Source organism: Oncorhynchus mykiss, chromosome 12 (genome assembly GCF_057628025.1).
Source record: "Oncorhynchus mykiss isolate SJ-2025 chromosome 12, ASM5762802v1, whole genome shotgun sequence".
In the NCBI taxonomy this organism is placed as follows: Eukaryota; Metazoa; Chordata; class Actinopteri; order Salmoniformes; family Salmonidae; genus Oncorhynchus; species Oncorhynchus mykiss.
Genome location: NC_143033.1, coordinates 85,287,783 through 85,305,641, shown reverse-complemented (window position 1 = coordinate 85,305,641; position 17,859 = coordinate 85,287,783). Strand labels below are relative to the sequence as shown.

General features: G+C 46.3%; 2 protein-coding genes across 4 annotated transcripts; one reads left to right on the top strand and one right to left on the bottom strand.

Moving 5' to 3' along the window:
* Positions 1 to 2,000: 2,000 nt before the first annotated feature.
* Positions 2,001 to 10,717, top strand: LOC110538621 (coronin-1A). Of its 2 annotated transcripts, none has more exons than XM_036938724.2 (11): positions 2,001 to 2,065; positions 4,346 to 4,549; positions 7,929 to 8,051; positions 8,236 to 8,365; positions 8,489 to 8,670; positions 8,908 to 9,027; positions 9,115 to 9,219; positions 9,489 to 9,634; positions 9,743 to 9,800; positions 9,881 to 10,096; positions 10,348 to 10,717. In XM_036938724.2, the coding sequence occupies exons 2-11, from the start codon at positions 4,352 to 4,354 to the stop codon at positions 10,438 to 10,440; spliced, it is 1,371 nt and encodes a 456-aa protein (XP_036794619.1). In that variant the 5' UTR covers positions 2,001 to 2,065; positions 4,346 to 4,351; the 3' UTR covers positions 10,441 to 10,717. The 2 variants fall into 2 exon arrangements, with proteins under 2 accessions (XP_036794619.1, XP_090049908.1); XM_090193782.1 differs by having other exon boundaries at positions 2,001 to 2,405.
* Positions 10,718 to 10,806: 89 nt separating this feature from the next.
* LOC110538622 (claudin-6) lies at positions 10,807 to 14,106 on the bottom strand. Of its 2 annotated transcripts, none has more exons than XM_021625561.3 (3): positions 13,905 to 14,106; positions 12,330 to 12,462; positions 10,807 to 12,133 (listed from the first exon to the last, which is right to left on the bottom strand). In XM_021625561.3, exons 2-3 carry the CDS (start codon positions 12,459 to 12,461, stop codon positions 11,630 to 11,632), a joined length of 636 nt encoding a protein of 211 aa, XP_021481236.3. In that variant the 5' UTR covers position 12,462; positions 13,905 to 14,106; the 3' UTR covers positions 10,807 to 11,629. The 2 variants fall into 2 exon arrangements, with proteins under 2 accessions (XP_021481236.3, XP_090049909.1); XM_090193783.1 differs by lacking the exon at positions 13,905 to 14,106 and adding an exon at positions 12,620 to 12,836.
* Positions 14,107 to 17,859: the final 3,753 nt, after the last annotated feature.

Sequence of the window (17,859 nt, the reverse complement as noted above, 5' to 3'; positions counted from 1 at the left end):
ATCACACTGGGTGAGGAACGAGCGGCATTCAGTGGGCTCCCCAGAGTAACACGGCGGGTTATTGATTCTGGGCTCCGGAGATTCGAAAGCCCTGGAAGTGGCCGGTGGATCGAGGCGGAGATGGTGAACCTGTTCTGTGAGGTTGGAGACTTGGGTGGCCAGGGTCTCAACGGCATGTCGAGCAGCAGACAATTCCTGCTCGTGTCTGCCTAGCATCGCTCCCTGGATCTCGACGGCTGAGTGGAGAGGATCCGAAGTCGCTGGGTCCATTCTTGGTCGGATTCTTCTGTTACGGTGAGTGAATGAGGACCCAAAAGCGAACTAACTTAAACAGAGCTTCTTTAATAACCAAACTGTGGTAGGCTCAGATAGACCGGCAGATTCCGACAGGACAGGACAAGGTTACAGCAAACATGATGATAGTCTGGCTCAGGCATGAAACACAACAAACAAGAATCCGACAAGGACAGGAACAGAAACAGAGAGAGATATAGGGACCTAATCAGAGGGAAAAAGGGAACAGGTGGGAAACGGGGTGAATGGGTAGTTAGAGGAGACAAGGAACAGCTGGGAGAAAGCGGGGGAGAAAAGGTAACTTAACAACGACCAGCAGAGGGAGACAGGGTGAAGGGAAAGGACAGAGACACAACATGACAATACATGACATTCTCTGTTTGACTTCATCCTGTTATCCATACATGTGTCTTTAAACAGAGCCTAGCTGTGCCATGGCATTCTCTGTTTGACTTCATCCTGTTATCCATACATGTGTCTTTAAACAGAGCCTAGCTGTGCCATGGCATTCTCTGTTTGACTTCATCCTGTTATCCATACATGTGTCTTTAAACAGAGCCTAGCTGTGCCATGGCATTCTCTGTTTGACTTCATCCTGTTATCCATACATGTGTCTTTAAACAGAGCCTAGCTGTGCCATGGCATTCTCTGTTTGACTTCATCCTGTTATCCATACATGTGTCTTTAAACAGAGCCTAGCTGTGCCATGGCATTCTCTGTTTGACTTCATCCTGTTATCCATACATGTGTCTTTAAACAGAGCCTAGCTGTACCATGACATTCTCTGTTTGACTTCATCCTGTTATCCATACATGTGTCTTTAAACAGAGCCTAGCTGTACCATGGCATTCTCTGTTTGACTTCATCCTGTTATCCATACATGTGTCTTTAAACAGAGCCTAGCTGTACCATGGCATTCTCTGTTTGACTTCATCCTGTTATCCATACATTGTGCACAGAGGTTAAATTGCGATTTTTGTAGGCGGTTGTCCTGTACACAGCAGCACCCTCTTTGCACATATTTATATCCCACAGTCAACAGTCCCCACTGCAAGTAGGCAACTACAGTATGGTAGATGCTAAGTGGGATCCTTGGGATGACCTAACCCTATAATTCATTGTTCTTTAATTATTTAACTAGGCAAGTCAGTTCGGAACAAATTCTTATTTACAATGACAGCCTACTTTTGAGCCCCCTCGGCCAAACCCTCCCCTAACCCAGACGACACTGGACAAATTTGCGCCGCCCTATGGGCCTCCCAATCACAGCCGGTTGTGATACAGCCCGGGATCAAACCTGGTCTGTAGTGACACCTCTAGCACTGCGATGCAGTGCCTTAGACCGCTGCGCCACTCGGGAGGCCCAAAGCTTTAGAGCACTCTGGAGACTCTGTTACAGTGACATTACAATGTTTATCTTCATATATATATATATATATATATATATATATTAATTTAAATGAAATGTAATCAAATCAAAGTAATACAGACTTGATGATTTGATTAGTCTAATTAATTAGGCTCACTTTGGTCTGCATATCAACAACTTCATCTAATCTCTTCTTGAGATCTGTCATTTAAATGTTTCAACCCCAGCAAGTAAGAAGACAGAATGAGACACCTCCCATTTCCACCTTCATCTAAAACTCTCACTTCCTCCATCACATAAAGAGACCTACCCTAGACAACCGTCTCCTACTCCTCTCTGGCGACACAGCAGAACCAAGCAGGGAGCCTGACTGAGCAGAACATTTCCCCATCACTAAAACAGGTAGGCCTGCTTTCAGCATCCTTCTCCTAGTAATCACAAACCATGTGACTGATAGTCCATAATTGCTGTCACTCTATATGATTATGCTGTAGGCCTACACACACACACACACACACACACACACACACACACACACACACCATTATTGACATGTACTCCGGTCCTGGTCCTTTATAACATTAAGGCACACTCTGCAAAGGATTATTGCATTAGATGAATGTCTACCAAAGAGGTCTTGTGATGCACAAATGCTACAAGAACAGTGAGGCCTAAGTCTTTAGCCAAGGGATTCAGAGTCAGCGCAGCTTCAGATTTGAGGAAGTAAGGTCTGCAAATGGAGGTAAATTCTCTGCTCACTCTTTTAGAGTTGTCGTTTTACAGCATAAATGTATGGGCTGTAGGTCAGGACTGAGTCATTGTGTGCACTAATATTCTTATTGATAAATCTGAAACTTGTGAAATGTAGCCTATGCATTGAACATGAGGACTATCTACTGACAGTAATGCATTACAAACCCTACAAACCCTAAATTGGACGACAATATTTCAACCAGTTGCATTCTCTTTGGTTATAGCTCGTAAAAAAATAATATCATATATATATCTGCCAACTGTTCAATGTGTGAAAAGGAGCATTAGAGAGGGACAAGAGAGCATGTGTGTGAATGAAACGGAAAGAACGATAGTTTTGTGGTTCTGTTGTTTGTTCTGTAGGATGTGGTCTAACTGTTGCTGTAGGTTCCTGGTTCACATGATTTCCAAACAGCAGTGGAGTATGCCTTTCAGTTTGCCTCTGTAGTCCCATATGCTCCTATTTCCTTCAATTCTCCATGTTTTCTCTCTCTGTGCGGGTTCATCCCTACGACTAGATGTGAGTTAAAGCATTGCACAGAGCCACAAGTGTACCTCGAATAATAAAGACAAAAAGAAACAGTTGCAGACTGGAGGAAGTAGTTGTGCAAGTACTTTCTTCCCCTTTTCTCTGCTTTTCCTGTATTGTCCTTCCTTCCTGTAGCTTTGTGTCTGTATGTTTGTGTCCTCACTATGTGCTTGTCTTGTGGTCTAACTAGGGAGTGAGTCAGTGATGCTCATGTTCTTAAGACATTTTGTGGCATCTAAGGTCACAGTATTCAAAAATTGCTCTTCATATCCTGTAAAATGTTTATACTTGCATTTGTGTATTATTTATGCAAATGAAAACAGTTACATTTATTTCACAGATTACTGCTTTTCTTCTATACATCTCTCTCACTCCCTCTCTTTTTCTCTCTCTCTCTCTCTCTCTCTCTCTCTCTCTCTCTCTCTCTCTCTCTCTCTCTCTCTCTCTCTCTCTCTCTCTCTCTCTCTCTCTCTCTCTCTGTCTGTCTATGTAAATGTTGTAAAGGTGCCTGGTGACACCTCACTGGCTACAGTAGCAGTCTGCATATTCTTAAATACAATAACCACTTGATTAGTCTACTGCTGTGCATTAACAACTCTGCCCCTCTTCCCTTTTCTTCTTATATCTCCTCTTAATTCTCACACTAACCCCCTCTCCTCTCCTTGTCCTCATCTCTCCTACTACCATCCCCCCCTCTCTCCTCTCCTTGTCCTCATCTCTCCTACTACCATCCCCCCACTCTCTCCTCGCCTTGTCCTCATCTCTCCTACTACCATCCCCCCACTCTCTCCTCTCCTTGTCCCCCATCTCTCCTACTACCATCCCCCCACTCTCTCCTCTCCTTGTCCTCATCTCTCCTACTACCATCCCCCCACTCTCTCCTCTCCTTGTCCCCCATCTCTCCTACTACCATCCCCCCACTCTGTCCTCTCCTTGTCCTCATCTCTCCTACTACCATCCCCCCACTCTCTCCTCTCCTTGTCCTCATCTCTCCGACTACCGCCCCATCCCCCCACTCTCTCCTCTCCTTGTCCTCATCTCTCCTACTACCGCCCCATCCCCCCACTCTCTCCTCTCCTTGTCCTCATCTCTCCTACTACCGACCCATCCCCCCACTCTCTCCTCTCCTTGTCCTCATCTCTCCTACTACCGCCCCATCCCCCCACTCTCTCCTCTCCCCGTCCTCATCTCTCCTACTACCGACCCCCCCCCCCCCCACTCTCTCCTCTCCCTGTCCTCATCTCTCCTACTACCGCCCCATCCCCCCACTCTCTCCTCTCCCCGTCGTCATCTCTCCTACTACCACCCACCCCCCTCTCCTCTCCCCATCCTCATCTCTCCTACTACCGCTCCACCCACCCCCCCTTCCTCTCCCCATCCTCATCTCTCTCCCCTATCAGGTCACCATGTCCAGGAAGGTAGTCAGGGCCAGTAAGTTCCGTCATGTCTTCGGCCAGGGGGTGAAGGCTGACCAGTGCTATGATGACATCCGCATCTCCCAGATGACCTGGGACAGCAACTTCTGCTCTGTCAACCCCAAGTTCGTGGCCATGATTGTGGATGCCAGCGGAGGAGGGGCCTTCCTAGTGCTGCCTCTGAACAAGGTGGGCCTGAGCAGAGAGACAGAGGTCAAAGTGAATGCCTTAAGTGAAGTTAGACGTTTTCAGGTCTCAGAAGTGGTCTCAGTCTCAAATCTTGAAGTTTCAAAATGTCACTTTCATTCATGCCCAGATTTTCCCAACTACGCTACAATTTTGATGAAAATGCTCATTGGCGTGTCGTTTGTACAGTGTTCATTTTAATTTTGAATATTGCAAGGCGGCATCACACATTGTGCTGAATAAGGAAGTTTGGGGCAGTGTTTCGGTTCTACACGTCACTGGCTCTCTCTGTGTTGTTGCTAGTTTTTCACCATATTTGGAGCGGTTCAGTGCAACACAGTCTTGACAGGATGTGGCTAGGGCGCAGTATAGTGCAGCTGCATATACAGTCAGGTCCAAAATTCTTAACACACTTGATAAAGGTGAGAAAAAAAGACTGTATAAAATATATATATACTGAGCTATTTACTGAGCTAGAGTTATATTTTCGTGCCATCTGACTATAGCACCGCCTGGAGTTTGATCAATGGCATTGGCACATGAATTGGAACCGGGGCTAGGGTCAGATAACATGAAAATATAGCTCTTTGGTCATGCATACCAGTGGTGGGTTTGACATTGAAAAACAGAAGCATATGTTGGATGCAGGTACAGTATCAGCATGGGACGAATGTGCTGCAATATCAGCAACAACAATATCAGTGCTTCAGCACTGGGCAGTCCCGTTCTGTGAGCTTGTGTGGCCTATCTCTTCTCCTAGACGTTTACACTTCACAATAAGAGCACATACAGTTGACCGGGGAAGCTCTTGCAGGGCAGAAATTTGACAAACTGACTTGTTGGAAAGGTGGCATCCTATGACAGTGCCACATTGAAAGTCACTGAGCTCTTCAGTAAAGCCATTCTATTGCCAGTTAATGGAGTTGCATGGCTGTGTGCTCTATTTTATATACCTGTCAGCAACGGGTGGGGCTGAAATAGCCAAATGCATTCATTTGAAGGGGGGTCCACATTCTTTTGTACTGTATATATAGTGTATGTAATGGTCTTATAGTAGTCAATATCTAGATTGATTTTGAATGCGTTATGTGATATTGAAGCATAAAGGTGTAATTGAAAGACTTTGACATTAAGTGTATGCATATTCATATATAGAACAGATATGTAGATATAACAGATTTTTTTTTACCCAAAGATATACACTGTCTCAACGTCATGGGTAGAGACCATTGCATCACTGTTTGGACTTCCCTGTAACAGGGATGAATAGTAGCCCTCTCAACCAAAATTCACAGTGAATTTAAGGCCTAATGATTTGGTCAAAGGAAGCCATTGTTCCCAAGTGAACGATAATTTGATTTAAAGGTAGACAGCGAAATGACTGCAGATATTGAGATGAGCGAAATGCACGATTTCACACAGTCACACAAAGTATCTGCGCATGTGCACGGGTTCGCTTCACTCTCTTACAGTGTGGGAGCCACGGGACCAAAAACGCTGAGAAGTTGAGTCTCGTGCTTCAACGTTCTTAGTTGTTGTGGAAATTGACCCACTATGCTGTTTACTTTCTGCATCTACGTCATATCGCTGATTCTACCTTGATTTAAATGTTGGAGAAGTACATTTTTCTGTCACTTAACTACTCTGTAGATATTACTACAGCCATATAACCCATATGTGATCACTATTATTGAGACGGTGACTAAGAGGTTTTAGGATGGCAGCTGATTGTTCATCTACAATGAAGGCAGGAACTTTAGGAGAAACATTTGAATAAAGTATGAAAAAAAAACATTATGCCACTTCATATTCAAAATAAGGCATGTACTGTACATCCTTAGTACATTATTGAATGTAGATGGCTTTGTTTTGGTACTGTGAATGATGGGCGAGGGCCAACGTGACAGAGAGGACCAACAGTCCAGATCCTGTGTGTGTTCCACCAGGGCCAACAGTCCAGATCCTGTGTGTGTTCCACCAGGGCCAACAGTCCAGATACTGTGTGTGTTCCACCAGGGCCAACAGTCCAGATACTGTGTGTGTTCCACCAGGGCCAACAGTCCAGATCCTGTGTGTGTTCCACCAGGGCCAACAGTCCAGATCCTGTGTGTGTTCCACCAGGGCCAACAGTCCAGATCCTGTGTGTGTTCCACCAGGGCCAACAGTCCAGATCCTGTGTGTGTTCCACCAGGGCCAACAGTCCAGATCCTGTGTGTGTTCCAACAGGGCCAACAGTCCAGATCCTGTGTGTGTTCCACCAGGGCCAACAGTCCAGATCCTGTGTGTGTTCCACCAGGGCCAACAGTCCAGATCCTGTGTGTGTTCCACCAGGGCCAACAGTCCAGATCCTGTGTGTGTTCCACCAGAACCAACAGTCCAGATCCTGTGTGTGTTCCATCAGGGCCAACAGTCCAGATCCTGTGTGTGTTCCACCAGGGCCAACAGTCCAGATCCTGTGTGTGTTCCACCAGGACCAACAGTCCAGATTCTGTGTGTGTTCCACCAGGGCCAACAGTCCAGATACTGTGTGTGTTCCACCAGGGCCAACAGTCCAGATCCTGTGTGTGTTCCACCAGGACCAACAGTCCAGATCCTGTGTGTGTTCCACCAGGACCAACAGTCCAGATCCTATGTGTGTTCCACCAGGGCCAACAGTCCAGATCCTGTGTGTGTTCCACCAGGGCCAACAGTCCAGATACTGTGTGTGTTCCACCAGGGCCAACAGTCCAGATTCTGTGTGTGTTCCACCAGGACCAACAGTCCAGATCCTGTGTGTGTTCCACCAGGACCAACAGTCCAGATCCTATGTGTGTTCCACCAGGGCCAACAGTCCAGATCCTGTGTGTGTTCCACCAGGGCCAACAGTCCAGATCCTGTGTGTGTTCCAACAGTCCAGTTCCTGTTTGTATTCCACCAGGGCAAACAGTCCAGATCCTGTTTGTGTTCCACCAGGGCCAACAGTCCAGATCCTGTTTGTGTTCCACCAGGACCAACAGTCCAGATCCTGTGTGTGTTCCACCAGGGCCAACAGTCCAGATCCTGTGTGTGTTCCTCCAGGGCCAACAGTCCAGATCCTGTGTGTGTTCCACCAGGGCCATGGGAACCCTGCAGACTGCTAGTGCTCTCCCAGTAGAGTTCTCTGCTCTCTAAGGCTGATTTCAGGCATAGCTATACAATTGTCATCAGCTGACTGAGTTCCTCTCCTCTGAACCCTCTCTAGGTCTCTCTGTTGCCAAGACCACAGTGGTAGCAACACTCTACATCTCCATGTGTTCTTACTGCATACTGTAGTATTTATCTCCTGTTTGAGCCATCAGCTTGTGTGTGTGTGTGTTTATTTGTGTCATAGTAACCCATCTTTTTCCTTTGTGTCTCCCTGTAGACGGGTCGTATTGACATGTCCCAGCCCACAGTCTGTGGACACACAGGCCCAGTGCTGGATATTGAGTTCTGTCCCCACAACGACAACATCATTGCCAGTGGTTCAGAGGACTGCAGTGTCATGGTAAGTAGAGGTCACAACTTTTCACTGGCCACAATGTTGAGCTTGTTAAGTAGAATTATATAATGGACGCACTTTAGGACATATGTCCCTGTGTGATCCAGTTGATCAGTGTTCTGTATCTATGTACTGTGTTAACTCAGTGTAATGGCATACCCTCCTCTTCCTCTACCTCTCCATCGTTCAGATTTGGGAGATCCCGGAGGGTGGCCTGGTCACGCCCTTGAATGACCCCGTGGTGAAGCTGGAGGGGCACTCCAAACGCGTGGGCATCCTCAGTTGGCACCCCACTGCCCACAATGTGCTCATGAGCGCAGGTATAGCACTGCTGTGATGCATCGCCTCAGAATACAAGTGCCTCTTCAACTGTTAACATAAGTGGAGTAGCACTGCATGGCCTAACTGCCTGTTCCTCCGTCTCTCTCTCCCCTGGCTTCCAGGCTGTGACAACGTGGTGATCCTGTGGAACGTGGCGTGTGGAGAGGCCATGGTGAGGATCGACTCGGTCCACCCTGACCTCATCTACAGTGCCTGCTGGAACAGGGACGGCTCCCAGATCCTCACCTCCTGTAAGGACAAGACCATACGTGTGCTGGACCCCCGCAAGGGAACAGTCATTGCCGTGAGTGCCCCCCTCCCTGCCCCCATCAATACCACAGGAGAACCAGCCACTCTAACCCTGGACAGTCAGATGCACCTAGCTACCAGGTTTAATGTCATAGATCTCAATAGAATCACAGTCAGGGATTAGTTCATATAGTTCCCTTCACGTGTCTTTGATAGATGAACCTCCTTTGTTGAGTGTCTGTCTTTCCCTGAATCTACAATCTCTCTCTCTCTGCCTTTCTGTCTCTCTCAGGAGAAGGAGAAGACACACGAAGGCTCCAGGCCTGTCAAGGCTGTGTTTGTGTCCGAAGGGAAGATCCTGAGCACCGGCTTCAGTCGCATGAGTGAGAGGCAGGTGGCACTTTGGGACCCGGTGAGTGTTATGAGACCATTATGAACTTCTTATAAAGCCTTATGAATCGTGTCTTAAGACCTGACATGACCTGTATGTGTTTGACAGAAGAGCTTTGGGGAGCCACTCACCCTGCAGGAGTTGGACACCAGCAGTGGTGTCCTATTGCCCTTCTTTGACCCTGACACTGGCATCGTCTACCTCTGTGGCAAGGTTAGAGTTAAAAACACACACACACACACACACACACACACACACAGAAGGCTCAAATGTTTTTTGAGAACAGCTCAAAATAATGGCCAGAACGAAGCAAATGGAATGGCATCAAACACATTGAAACCATGTGTTTTATATATTCGATACCATTCCACCTATTCCGCTCCAGCTATTACCATGAGCCCTTTCTCCCCAAATAAGATGCCACCAATTTCCTTTGACACACACACACTATGGTTTACTAACCATTAATTTTCGTGTCTCAGGGTGACAGCAGTATCCGGTACTTTGAGGTGACGGATGAGGCTCCCTATGTTCACTACCTGTCCATGTACAGCAGTAAGGAGAGTCAGAAGGGCATGGGCTACATGCCCAAGAGGGGCCTGGAGGTCAACAAGTGTGAAATCGCCAGGTAACCACACAGAGTCATGGACATTGTCACTCGCCAGTATACACACACATACACACAAGCGCTGTTTGTAAAATGGGAATGTATATTGTTTTATTCGTCCTCCACCAGGTTTTACAAGCTCCATGAGAGGAAGTGCGAGCCCATTGTCATGACGGTGCCCCGCAAGGTAAATACACTTTTAAAAAATGACTATAACTCAAAGCATGTGATTCTTAAATATCACACTTTCTCTCTCTCTCTCTTCAGTCTGACCTGTTTCAGGAGGATTTGTACCCAGACACCATGGGTCCAGAGCCGTCTGTGGAGGCCAATGAGTGGTTTGAAGGCAAAGAGGGCCAACCTATCCTGATCTCCTTGAAGGACGGTTTTGCGACAACCACCAAATCCAAAGAGTTCAAAGTTCACAAAAGTCTTCTGAAGACCACATCAGCAGCCATGGGGCATCAGCACGATAACACTGGGGTAAGGACATGGCTGCATCTACCTACATGCTTTGATATATCTGTGAATAGATACTGTATTTTAGATATGGCTTCCTCTTTTGCACATTTCACCAGGAATCTCCCCTCTCCTTCTCTCTCTCTCTCTCTCTCTCTCTGTTTTCTTTCTCTTTTTTGTCTCTATCTATCTTTCTTTCTTTCTTTCTTTCTTTCTTTCTTTCTTTCTTTCTTTCTTTCTCTCTCTCTCTCTCTCTCTCTCTCTCTCTCTCTCAGGAGGTGCATGCCTTGCAGAAGGAGGTGAAGGCTCTGAAGGAAACAGTAGAGGAGCTGACCAAGCGTGTGAGCAAACTGGAGAGCAAGAATTGAAACAGAGCCATTGGGTTCGAGATGGAGCTGATGGAGAGAGAGAAGGAGGTGTAAAGAGGAGAAGATAAAGAGGAGATGAAAGTAAAATAGTTATAAATAGTTGGGGATGTTTAAAGGGAGAGTTGGAGACAGGATCCATCAATATCAGCAGCCAAATATTTTTGGGTCTGGAAGCTTGAATTTGTTTTGTTGGTGTCAGTTTTCCCATTTATAGAGACTTGTTTTTAATATATGCTCTTACATAGTTGGAAATAAAAGTCCTTAATATTATCCAAAATATTTCAACTTGTTTTGCTTTTGTTAACATTTCCAAACCAAAGGATGGCACACCTGAAGGAGATGACAATCATTTGTATTGCAACAGAATAAAATAAAAACATGTATTTATTATTTGATAAACAAAAGTAAAAGACAAGCTGATTTACATAAGTTAAAAAGTTGTGATCTCATGGATGTAAATGATATATACAGTCATTTAACTATACCTGTATTTTGAGATGCATGACCACTGAGTCCCTCACTTTGCTCTCTGTTGTTCATTCATGGCATTATAGAAGCATGCCACCCAGCATTAAAAAACTCACCGAGATAACACATTACAACAAGGGTGTCAAACTCCTTCTGCCCCGGGGGCTGCATTTGGACTTCAACGAGGTCCGGAGATCCACACTGAAAATTGGTTATATTTCCTCGCCGTCACAATTTGTAAAATAATTTCCTCTATCCATCATTTTTGGAATTTCCGGTGCTCCTTGACTGTCTAACCTTCTTGTAGGTGATTCTTAGTGAGTTGGACACAGTTAAGAAACTGTATGAATGTAGGTACATCATCATCTCTACACAGTTTTGATTTGTAGTATATTATAGTATATTGAGTTAGTCCCCCCCCCCAAAAAAAGAAACATATATGTGTATTTTAAATTGAACCACCATATTGGACCCTTGGATTAACTACAACTAAACCAGTCTTACCATTTTGAAGTATTCAATATTTACAACCATTATTTCCACTAATAATGTCCCTTCTTTATCCTCAAGATTAAACCCCTCCCCTTTCTTGTTTTCATTCTGTCTGACCCATTTCCTTTCCATCAAACTATCTCTCTACACACATACAAACATACAGAGGTGTAGTACATCAAACTATCTCTCTACACACATACAAACATACAGAGGTGTAATACATGCACTAGACGTAGTTCTTGTTGGCAGCGGGGGCTGAAGCGCTGTTGCCGTAGTACTTGGCGGTTCCTCCCGAGCTGCCAGATTTGGCTCTGCTGAAACACATGAGCAGGCCTCCGGCCAGAATCAGCAGCACCCCAGCAGCCCAGCCAATAAAGATACAGGTTCCCAGCTCCATCTTCTGGGCCACAAGGGGGTTGTAGAAGTTGCTGATGACGTTGTGGGCGGACCAGCTGACAGGGATGATGAGGAGGAGGCCAGACACCAACAGAGCGATCCCGGCCACAATGCTGATCTTGGGCTTGATGTCCTCATTCTCCACGCAGGTGGTGAAGTCGGCGCCGGCGAACAAGATGAGGATGGCCAGGGAGGTGACCATGCAGCTGATGATGGTCATGGCGCGGGCCGCCTGCAGGTTAGATGGCAGGACCAGCAGGGACTCATAGCTCTTACACTGCTGCTGGCCAGTACTCTGCACCACACAGGTCATCCACAGGCCCTCTTCAGTTTCCTACACACAGAGACAAATAGTTACAGTAATACACACGCCATTCATTCATTACAGCTTATTTGACTTCAGCATATTGCATTCATTCTACATTTTCCGAGTTATTAGAGTCATTAGAGTCAATACAATGTTAGAAAGTATTTAGAAGTTCAAAATGAAAACCACATAGGGCTAATAAAACACTTGATCTGCTCAGTACCTGTGCAGTTACGATGTTCTGTCCTGTAAATGATGACACTTTCCACCTAGGGATGGCACAGCACACAATGCCCCCGATCAGGCCCAGGACCCCAAGGGCCACACATACAATCTGTACCCCAGCAGATCCCATCCTGGAAGAGAGAGGGGGAGGGGGGGGGATACAAAACAGTTCCCATTCTGGTATTAAAGGAATGTGGTTTCTTTAAACGTAGATATAGAATTACATGGTCATTTCTGTGATCATCACACAGCAGAGTACCCCACAAACACCTACACACACATACTTACACACACAGACTCATTCCCTATGACAGGCCTGTACAAGTCAGGATTGTGTAGCTCAGAGGTGCATTTAAAAACAAAGTCTCAGAAAGCACAGCCCTGGGACTAAGTCGTGTTGTGACAGGCCCGGTCTACCTCAGCCAGCTCAGAGGCATGCTGCCACTCCTAGTCACACTGAGACTTCAACCTCTCCTCACCTGGATCCACTCAATCTCACCTAGCCCTGCGAAAAAGTCCAGCAAATGTCATCCCTTTAGCTGAGTACAACTTTACTAAATCAAGCCAAAAGAGGTTTTCTTCCACCCCAACAGTCAGTAGCCTTGTAAAATGTCATCCCTTTATTTTCTCCACTGGATCATATTATTTATTCCATCTAAGCAATTGTTTTATTTATTTAACTAGGCATGTCAGTTTAGAACAAATGCTTTTGTCACAATGACGGACTAGGAACAACTGCCTTGTTCAGGGGCAAAACTACAGATTTGTATCTTGTCCGCTGGGTAGTTCGATCTAGAAACCTTTCGGTGACTGACCCAACACTTTAACCACTAGGTTACCTGCCGCCCCTTGATGGTATGCTACTCTCATTGAATTAAGAAAACATGCAATAGTGCTTACTTGGACCCTTCTCCTTATATTCAACTGGACAAGACCAGGCAGACTAGTAAAACTAAGACATAAATGTGTCTTCTCTTCTCACAAGGACCCATAGAGGTGAGGGTAAGAGGAACAGGAGGAGGTCGAGAGGATGGGGGTGAGTGGTAAGAACAAAATTACTAATAGTAATTGTTGCTACTTATAGATCCTGGTGAATCACTGAATCCTGAGCATAACATGAAGGCGTTATGTTTGGTTCATCAATGGAATAGAGTATGAATACATTTCTTATACCATATTGAAAAAGTAGCGTATTTTGGATTAACCATAGAGTGTTTCACAATAGATTCATGTCAAAAGTAAAAGTTTGGGTGGAAATGTTCCTCAGAACGTATTATTTTTTAATCGATAGAGAGCAAAAAAAAAGTTTATTTGTTTGTACTTTGCATTTGGCCTGAATCATACATACTGTTTGTTTGAATTAAGTGACATTCATGAAGGTATAAGGACACATGCATGTGTCTGCCCCCTAAACATACCATCAATATTCATTTATTTAAACTTGATTGGATTGGTTACTCCACTAAGAGTTATAACAAATTAAAATGCAGTTATAATGCATTATGGAGCTGGTATGTTTCAAATTTGAAATAGCACAAAATCAGAGATACAAGTTGAAAAGTTGAACTAATACCTTATGATGTGTCCTCTTGTCTTGATTGGAAATTTGAAAAGTAAAGTAAAGTTTGTCAAGGGTTTTCCTTCTCCTTAAAAAAGAAATTCTACTCTCTTAATTCAGGTGTTGATTTGTGTAAAGCGGTGGTCTGTTATGTAGCTGGTGTGATGTAAAGGGTTTTGTAGTGAACTGTGAGGTGTAGGGTGGGGCTGGGAAGAACAGGAGAGAGAGGGATGTACCTCACAACCAGACTGGACTTGTCTCATGCCTCTCTTTCCCACTCTTTTTCCAGCTTTCATTTGTTTCCAGTGTTGACATTCCAGGTTTAGTCACAACTTTTTAACAGTGTTGGGGAAGCTACTCTGAAAATAGTTTACCAACCTACCAATTACTTCACACTGGAAGAAGTTAAGCTACATTAAAGCTCCCCTTAAGACAAAATATAGTTTACTGAACTAAAGTTACTTTGAAAAACGAGTTCACTACATCCAAACTACTTTGTGAAAAATTATCATATGTAAATCTGAAATGTCATAGACTATAAAATTGCAACAGAACACTTTGTTACCAGAATGTGTAACGCTACCATCATGCTGCCCAAAGCTAAAGAAGGTGGGAGTAATGGAGAGGACAGTGTTTTGCTATCGCAAGTTCATGATCTTTTAAATCAACAAAAATATGTCTACAAGCAATTGTTACAGCAACAGGAAAATAGCTTCAAGAACTTTGTCCAAATATTGGTGGACTCAGCCAACAAAAGAATGGACGATCTGACCAGAGAGGTCCAGGACCTTAAGAACAGTTTGCAGTTCTCCCAGAGAGAGGTGGATGCCCTGAAAGAGACTTGCAGCAAGTTGACAACAAACTCTAAGTCTATGTCTGTGAATCATGATTACAAATGACTGGGAAAACAGACTAGAAGGACAATCCAGGAGGAATAACATTGTCGTAGATGGCATACCAGAGTCTCCACATCTGACCTGAATATAGTCTGAGGAGAAAATGATCAATTTTTTTACTGAAAAGCTGCAGATGGATCATAGGAAGATTGCGGTGGAGCGCGCCAATAGGTCTGGAAACCCTGTAACCAGCTCAGGTGACAGACCCAGGCCGATAGTGGTCAAGTTCCTAAGGTTCAAGGACAAGATGGCTGTTTTGGAGAGAGACAAAAACTTGAGAGGAATCATCTTCCTCAACGAGGGACTTCTCTGAACCTGTGTGCCAGAGGTGGAAAGAACTTATCCCAGCTATGAAAGCTGCCAGAGAGCATGGGTGTAATACGTCTGTGTGAAGCTGGTGAGATGAGTCAGGCGCAGGACAGCAGATATAAGTAATGAAAGCAATTTTACTCAAATAATACAACAATACATGTTGTATAAATATAAGGCCACAAATACGGACCGCAATACAATAAACAATTACTCACAAACAAACATGGGGGAATAGAGGGTTAAATTGTCAGGTGCGTGAATGAGGACCCAAAAGTGAATTAACAAAACAGAGTTTCTTTAATGACGAAACACACGTAGGCTCAGATGGACAGGCAGATTCCGACAGGACAGGACAAGGTTAGATGAACAGGCAGATTCCGACAGGACAGGACAAGGTTGCAGCAAACACGACGACAGTCTGGTTCAGGCATGAGTAACACAAACGAGAATCCGACAAAGACAGGAGCAGAAACAGAGAGAGATATAGAGACCTAATCAGAGGGAAAAAAGGGAACAGGTGGGAAAAGGGGTGAACGAGGTAGTCAGAGAAGACAAGGAACAGCTGGGGGAAAGAGGGGAAGAAAAGGTAACCTAGTACGACCAGCAGAGGGAGACAGGGTGAAGAGAAAGGACAGAAACAAGACACAACATGACAATACATGACAGTACCCCCCCACTCACCGAGCGCCTCCTGGCGCACTCGAGGAGGAAACCTGGCGGCAACGGAGGAAATCATCGATCAGCGAACGGTCCAGCACGTCCCGAGAGGGAACCCAACTCCTCTCCTCAGGACCGTACCCCTCCCAATCCACTAGGTACTGGTGACCACGGCCCCGAGGACGCATGTCCAAAATCTTACGGACCCTGTAGATAGGTGCGCCCTCGACAAGGATGGGGGGGGGGGGGGGGAAGACGAGCGGGGGCGCGAAGAACGGGCTTAACACAGGAGACATGGAAGACCGGGTGGACGCGACGAAGATATCGCGGAAGAAGAAGTCGCACTGCGACAGGATTAATGATCCGAGAAATACGGAACGGACCAATGAACCGCGGGGTCAACTTGCGAGAAGCTGTCTTAAGGGGAAAGTTCTGAGTGGAGAGCCAAACTCTCTGACCGCGACAATATCTAGGACTCTTAGTTCTACGCTTATTAGCAGCTCTCACAGTCTGCGCCCTATAACGGCAAAGTGCAGACCTGACCCTCTTCCAGGTGCGCTCGCAACGTTGGACAAAAGCCTGAGCGGAGGGGACGCTGGACTCGGCGAACTGAGATGAGAACAGCGGAGGCTGGTACCCGAGGCTACTCTGAAAAGGAGACAGCCCGGTCGCAGACGAAGGAAGCGAGTTGTGGGCGTATTCTGCCCAGGGGAGCTGTTCTGACCAAGACGCAGGGTTGCGAAAAGAAAGACTGCGTAAGATGCGACCAATAGTCTGATTGGCCCGTTCTGCTTGACTGTTAGACTGGGGGTGAAAGCCGGAAGAGAGACTGACGGAAGCCCCAATCAAACGGCAAAACTCCCTCCAAAATTGAGACGTGAATTGCGGACCTCTGTCCGAAACGACGTCTGACGGAAGGCCATGAATTCTGAAAACATTCTCGATGATGATTTGTGCCGTCTCTTTAGCAGAAGGAAGCTTAGCAAGGGGAATAAAATGAGCCGCCTTAGAGAACCTATCGACAACCGTAAGAATAACAGTCTTCCCCGCTGACGAAGGCAGTCCGGTGACAAAATCTAAGGCGATGTGAGACCATGGTCGAGAGGGAATGGGAAGCGGCCTGAGACGGCCGGCAGGAGGGGAGTTACCGGACTTAGTCTGCGCGCAGACCGAACAAGCAGCCACAAAACGACGCGTGTCATGCTCCCGGGTGGGCCACCAAAAACGCTGGCGAATGGAAGCAAGCGTACCCCGAACGCCAGGGTGGCCGGCTAACTTGGCAGAGTGAGCCCACTGAAGAACGGCCAGACGAGTAGGAACGGGAACGAAAAGAAGGTTCCTAGGACAAGCGCGCGGCGACGGAGTGTGAGTGAGTGCTTGCTTTACCTGCCTCTCAATTCCCCAGACAGTCAACCCGACAACACGCCCCTCAGGGAGAATCCCCTCGGGGTCAGTGGAGGCTACTGAAGAACTGAAGAGACGAGATAAAGCATCAGGCTTGGTGTTCTTAGAGCCCGGACGATAAGAAATCACGAACTCGAAACGAGCAAAAAACAGCGCCCAGCGCGCCTGACGTGCATTAAGTAGTTTGGCAGAACGGATGTACTCAAGGTTCCTATGGTCAGTCCAAACGACAAAAGGAACGGTCGCCCCCTCCAACCACTGTCGCCATTCGCCTAGGGCTAAGCGGATGGCGAGCAGTTCGCGGTTTCCCACATCATAGTTACGTTCCGACGGCGACAGGCGATGAGAAAAATACGCGCAAGGGTGGACCTTGTCGTCAGAGAGGGAGCGCTGAGAAAGAATGGCTCCCACGCCCACCTCTGACGCGTCAACCTCGACAACGAACTGTCTAGAGACGTCAGGTGTAACAAGGATAGGTGCGGATGTAAAACGATTCTTGAGGAGATCAAAAGCTCCCTGGGCGGAAACGGACCACTTAAAGCACGTCTTGACAGAAGTAAGGGCTGTGAGAGGAGCTGCCACCTGACCGAAATTACGGATGAAACGACGATAGAAGTTTGCGAAGCCGAGAAAGCGCTGCAGCTCGACGCGTGACTTAGGGACGGGCCAATCAATGACAGCTTGGACCTTAGCGGGATCCA